Source organism: Panthera pardus, unplaced genomic scaffold, assembly GCF_024362965.1.
Source record: "Panthera pardus isolate Hobbes unplaced genomic scaffold, ASM2436296v1 HiC_scaffold_13, whole genome shotgun sequence".
NCBI lineage: Eukaryota > Metazoa > Chordata > Mammalia > Carnivora > Felidae > Panthera > Panthera pardus.
In genome coordinates, this window is record NW_026526688.1 from 145,987,308 (window position 1) to 145,993,307 (window position 6,000).

At 34.5% G+C, this 6,000-nt stretch overlaps 1 protein-coding gene across 5 annotated transcripts in view; it reads left to right on the forward strand.

Moving 5' to 3' along the window:
- Positions 1 to 5,702, forward strand: part of ANKRD17 (ankyrin repeat domain 17) — a 163,066-nt gene extending 157,364 nt beyond the window's left edge. For all 5 annotated transcript variants that reach the window (XM_053901487.1, XM_053901488.1, XM_053901489.1 and 2 more), the window contains 4 exons: positions 2,937 to 3,185; positions 3,706 to 3,884; positions 4,295 to 4,459; positions 5,100 to 5,702. In XM_053901487.1, the coding sequence (XP_053757462.1) occupies positions 2,937 to 3,185; positions 3,706 to 3,884; positions 4,295 to 4,459; positions 5,100 to 5,159 (653 nt within the window). In that variant the 3' untranslated portion in view covers positions 5,160 to 5,702. The remainder of the gene's footprint in view (positions 1 to 2,936; positions 3,186 to 3,705; positions 3,885 to 4,294; positions 4,460 to 5,099) is intronic.
- The last annotated feature ends 298 nt before the right edge of the window (positions 5,703 to 6,000 follow it).

Below are 6,000 nucleotides of genomic sequence, written 5' to 3' on the forward strand. Positions count from 1 at the left end.
CCTTAGTTATAATGGGTTGATTTTTCTCAGGTATGTAATTATGCCCTTTTGGTACATAGTTTAAAAAACAAAACCTAAAACTTTATCCCTTGTGTTTACACCTTCTGGAATATTCTCTTATTTCCAATACTTTCCCGAATTTTGTCATTGTTTCCAGCTTTACTGAATTATGCTGTTTTTCATATGTTTTTCTTGCATTTCTCTTAGCCCACATTAGAATTTTAGAATACAGCTTTCTTTCTGATACACCTTTGGAATATTAGAGCTTTCTTTCTGGCATGTTTTTATTGTCTGTAAGATGTTATGGGTTCATATCTCTGTTAGTTCACATAAATAGCTTTGTATGGAATTTGGCTTCAGTTCTATTCTGTTTTACATTTTTAAATGAAATGAGTTTTCCTGAATATTTAGAAAGGGTAAGTGGATCAGATATCTTTTCTAGCTTAAAAGCTCTAGAATTTTGTCTTTTAGGTAAGTATGCGCAAATATGGCCTTGTACTTCATTATATTTCCTGGCTTTGTTATCCTTACCCTCCCACCACCCTCACCTCTGCCTTCTCTTAAGTGATCTTGTGTTTGATTTGCTCTGTTGTCTCTTTCCTGCTCAATTTGGAATCTGTTCCCAGAAGTTTCCTATCTGTGTGGCGCTTTATTCTGGAATGAGATTTCAGCAGATACTTTTGAGAGTTCATAGGGCCACTATTGCTCTGACTTCTTCAGACTTTATTGTAAATCTCTTGTAGTTACCCAGCATAGGCAGAAGTATCCCACTTTCACCTGCTGTTCTGATTGGCCTTTTCTGCTTTTCCTCTGACTACCTTTGACTGTTTTGTTGTTCTCCTATTCTGTTCTTAGGTCTGGAGAATTGCTTCTTTTCACACAGATGCTGACAACACAGAGGTCTTGTTGTAGCTGTTGGTGATTTGTCCCATTCACTTGTATTATTCAGTTCATTTGGATACTTTGTTAGGTTTGTAATAGATGTTATCCATGGGTTTTTGGCTTTGTTTACTTGGTAGATTGTTTTATGGAAGGATTTGGGAAGAATCAAAACTTGCTGCTTGCTGAACCTCCATCTTCTTAGAATTCCCTCTTATACCAGTGTAATTTTAAGGTGAATTTTAAAATACTTTTAGTTGCTTCAAAGACACATAGTTGGCTTTTCTATTTTGTTACAATTTGTTAAAAGTAATGCTGTCAAGAAATGCTAATGGATCCATGACCACATATATATATATTTGTAATGTTTTATTTACTTTTGAGAGAGAGAGCGTAAGCAGGGAGGGGGCAGAAAGAGAGAGAGACAGAGGATCCAAAGCAGGTTCCGCACTGTCAGCAGAGAGCCCGATGTGGGGCTTGAACTAACAAACCGGGAGATCATGACCTGAGCCAAAGTCGGATGCTCAACTGACTGAGCCACCCAGGTGCTGCCCCCACAGGAGATACATTTTAATTTTTTATTAAATGGTAAAAGTTTTCTTGATTTACTTTTACAGATAAGCTCAGAAGTTTCATGTTTTTGTTTCCCATTATCTATATCTTTATAATAAATTACAATTTATAAGGTACTTTCACATTCTTTTCTTTTTTTTTTTTTTTTTGGTTAATAATATCACCACAACTCATTGAGAGAGGTGGTACTATTGATTTAGCCTAAGTGGACCTCTGTAAGCACTAGTAAGACAACATTGATCTCCACAGTATAGTACTTTCCAAGTCTATATGATTCTAAAATATGTATAGCAAATCATTTTTAAGCATATTTAGGCTAATAATATCACTGAATTTTCTTTGTCCTCCAGATTCTCATAGCTTGGGAAGTAGAAGCAATATGCTTTTGGGTATGTGTATTTGTATGTAGATAGATAGATGGATTGATTGATTTTGCAAATTTATTAGCTACCCGAATCCTTTTGGAGGAATATAGACACACACACACACACACACACACACACACACACACACACACGGAAAACGTAAATGTTAAAAAGATGGTTAAATGGAAAAATAGTATTAAATGACTATCTCTAGGGCATACAGTCAGGCAGTTATGAGTAAATTGTAGATAGGCAGGCAGGTAACTGTTTAAACTTTTAAGCTTCAAGCTCCACCATTTATACCCTCTTTAAATTTAAGTGTGCTTGATACTTAAACTTTTCACAAGATATAAAGTTTTGGTTTTCTTATTTTTTTCTTCTCTGTAGTACATGAAGAGATTGAATCACTAAAGAATACTCCCACATTGACTATATTAAGAACTCACCTTGTTTTGATACATAAAGCTTAAATTGTCATTTCAGAAAGCTTGCTCTGTGGAATACCATGTAATACAATAAAACAAAGTTGGGCAATGAGGCATAGCTTTCTGTTGGAATTTTATTAGCATGTTAAGGTTTCTTGAAGTCCTGATTGAAAGAAACTAATTTTTTTATGTTAGATTTTCCAAATTTGTTGGATACCTGAATCCCTTTGTTTTTGTCATTGTATACCAATGGAGACGTGTTCTCAAAGAGTGCAGTTTGGAAATTGCCAATACAGGCATGATTTTCCCCACCTCTGTTTTGGTGTTGTTCACCTTTTTTACTTTAAACATTGTCTTCTTATTGCTCTGGTGTTTATTTTACTCAATGTCAAACATTAATTTATTTAAATATTAATTAGTTTAATGGGTTATATCACATGTGTAGTTGGACATCTTTACATTCTGTCATGTAACTAAATGGAAAAATTGTGAATCAAATTTTTAAAAATTATTGCAAAGTCCTGGACCTTAACCAAATTTCAGTATACATAATTTTCTAGCACTATTTTCATGCTTCATTTTCCTCAGAGAACACATACTTATGGTGTCTTCAGGATTTAAGATTTGATTTTACAAAATTACATGTATACTCTATAGATGACATGTATACTATTTCAAAATATCTTTTCTCTAGATTCTCCTGCACAGTCAGTATCCTCTGGAGTTCGTGCACCTTCGCCTGCCCCATCATCAGTACCTTTAGGGTCAGAGAAGCCCAGCAACGTCTCTCAGGACAGAAAAGTTCCAGTCCCTATTGGGACTGAACGTTCTGCACGTATCAGGCAAACTGGAACTTCAGCTCCATCTGTTATTGGGAGTAATTTATCTACATCAGTAGGGCATAGTGGAATCTGGTCTTTTGAAGGGATTGGTGGCAATCAAGGTAAGACCTGCTATCCTGCCTACTAGAAATTAAGTTTATGCATTTAACTAAAATATCATAAGTAATATGTAACTTTTACAGTCATTCTTAAAAGATCTGTGTTCATATCTCTTCGTTTTGACTAATCAATTTTAAGAGTTCACGCCATTTTTTTATTCCCATGTGATCTCCCATTGAATTTATCATTGCATTCTGGAAATTGTCTAATACAAGCATATTGTTTTCTCCATTTCACTGTATTAAGGAGAAGCTGGTATTTTCCTGGGACTCCAGCTCTTATCTTACCTTAGCAGTTTTTCTTTTGTAATAACTAGTGTTTAGGTTATTTTATTAGCCTATTATATCACTACCTACCAATACGGAAATACTGCAGTAAATATATAAAAGTAGGTCATTATTCTAAAGGGAAGCACAATTCAGTGTGGAAAATTCTAGAAAAAAAATACAGAAAAGACTTTATTTTGCTGTCTTTTGATGTTAAATATCAACTATTTTTTTCTGCCTCTTTGTTTTCCCTCAGATAAAGTAGACTGGTGTAACCCTGGGATGGGAAATCCCATGATTCATAGGCCAATGTCCGATCCAGGAGTGTTTTCACAGCATCAAGCAATGGAGCGAGAGAATACAGGAATTGTAACTCCTTCTGGTACATTCCATCAGCATGTTCCTGCAGGATACATGGACTTTCCTAAAGTTGGGGTAATGGTGACTTAAATAAGCATTTTTATATTTCTAAATGTTTTTCTTATTATTAGCCTTATTTTACTTCCAAGTGGGTAAGTATTTATGAGATGATATGTGGGCCTCAGACTGTAATTATATGTCAAAATCTGGCTAAAATATAAATATTTATATCCTGATATTGTCCCAGTTGTTTAGAGAAATGTTTTTGAGAAAACATTTTGGCTGTATTAGGCTTATATATAATCTAATGCTAGAAGAAATCATATGATGGAAAATAATTTTTAGATTACCTAGATAATGTATATTTTCAAAATAAGATGAAGTTTCAAATATCAATTTTAATGCCATTGGTTATATTGGGAAAAGTAAGCAGTGACTTGAAGATATGACTAATGTGCATAATTTTTCCTTTCTTCTTTTTTAAGGGTATGCCTTTTTCTGTGTATGGGAACGCAATGATTCCTCCAGTAGCACCTATTCCTGATGGTGCTGGAGGACCCATATTTAATGGCCCTCATGCTGCAGACCCCTCTTGGAACTCCCTGATAAAGATGGTTTCGAGCTCCACAGAAAATAATGGCCCTCAAACGGTAAGGCTGATCATTCAGTGAACATTTAGTTAGTGTTTATGAGGTGCCAAGACAAACAGGATACAGGTAAATCATGGTAGTGAGGGAGTATGGTGAATATGGGAAGTTGAGGAAATTGAGGGAAATTTAATAGAGCTTAAATACAGTAGAGAGATGTGGAAAATGGTACCAAAGGCATAATATATTTCATTGGGTAGCAGATGGTAGGCAAAAGGTTTTAAGTTGCAAAGTGTTATAATTTTATACATCAGAATTTACTAATGGTGTGAAAAGGGCCATCTAGAGGTTACTTCTTTTAAGTATTTTAAATTGCAAAACAATGTAGAACTCTGAAAATTTACAGAAATTATTAGTGTATTTTAGTTTATTTTGGTGTATATATCATATCTTTGTCTCATTTTCCTTCTTTAATCATCAGTCTATATGTATTCAGGTAATGGTTTTTAAAAAATGATAAATCAGATCCTGTTTGAGAATTAAGGGCTTATCATTGCTTTTCTTCATTGTTTCTAAGCGTGTTGCAGATTGAGTGAGATTTAGCTATTTTAGCTTACAGATATTAAGAGCACTTAATTTTTGTTTTTATCAAATATGTGTTACAGATGTAACACTTAATAAAATGTATGCTCGATTTTCATAGGTGTGGACTGGACCCTGGGCACCTCACATGAACAGTGTGCATATGAACCAGCTCGGCTGATGAGGATCGGCTTGTTAGCCTGCAGATTCCTTTTCATTCAGAGGAAATCACAAGTGGCCGAAAAAAATTCATGCTCCCAAATCATTCTACTGATGTGCTTGACTGAAGTGTGTAGGCTTTTTGCAGAAGAAGTTACTAACTGACCTATTTTCTGTGAACATTTGTGACTGCCCATTCCCCACCACCATCCGTTTTACCTTAGTTAGCATTTTTCTTATCATTTTTCTTTTTTTCTTTCCCTCTTCCCCTTTGGACATAACTTTCTGTTGAAGCTGTTCTTTGGCTGGTTGGTTTTAGTACTGTAAACTGCTTCTGAGCAAACACGGAAATTTAGCAAAATTATGTAAACTTGATCCTGAAGTTTTAGAATGGCAAATAAATGTACAATTGTTTACATAACAGAAAAGGCTAAGCAGAAAGTAAATTTCAATATGTCAGTATAGAGGCTCTACTTTATGTAGACTTAAATTAATGTGAGATATGTACCTTCATATTCAGAAATCTGGATGTTTCCTTCATACATTAAACTATTAATAAGCATAACTTTTCTGCTTGTGTAATTTAAGTATAAAGTAAAACAATGGGCATTATCAGTGGATGTTTCCCGACGCTGGCTTTTAAAGTACCCATCTTGCTCTCTTTAGAGTTTGTTTGCAGCAGGGCACATATAGAAGAAATCTATCACTTTTTCATGTTTTTTTATTACCTTCTCACACTTTTAAAACTAATACACACTTCTCTTCACTCTTCTCTCTTCACTTTTACCGCTAATACCAGTAAAATTCTCTTGCTGATCGTGAAGTAATTTTGTAAAGATTTTTATTGTAATGGCTGCTACAGA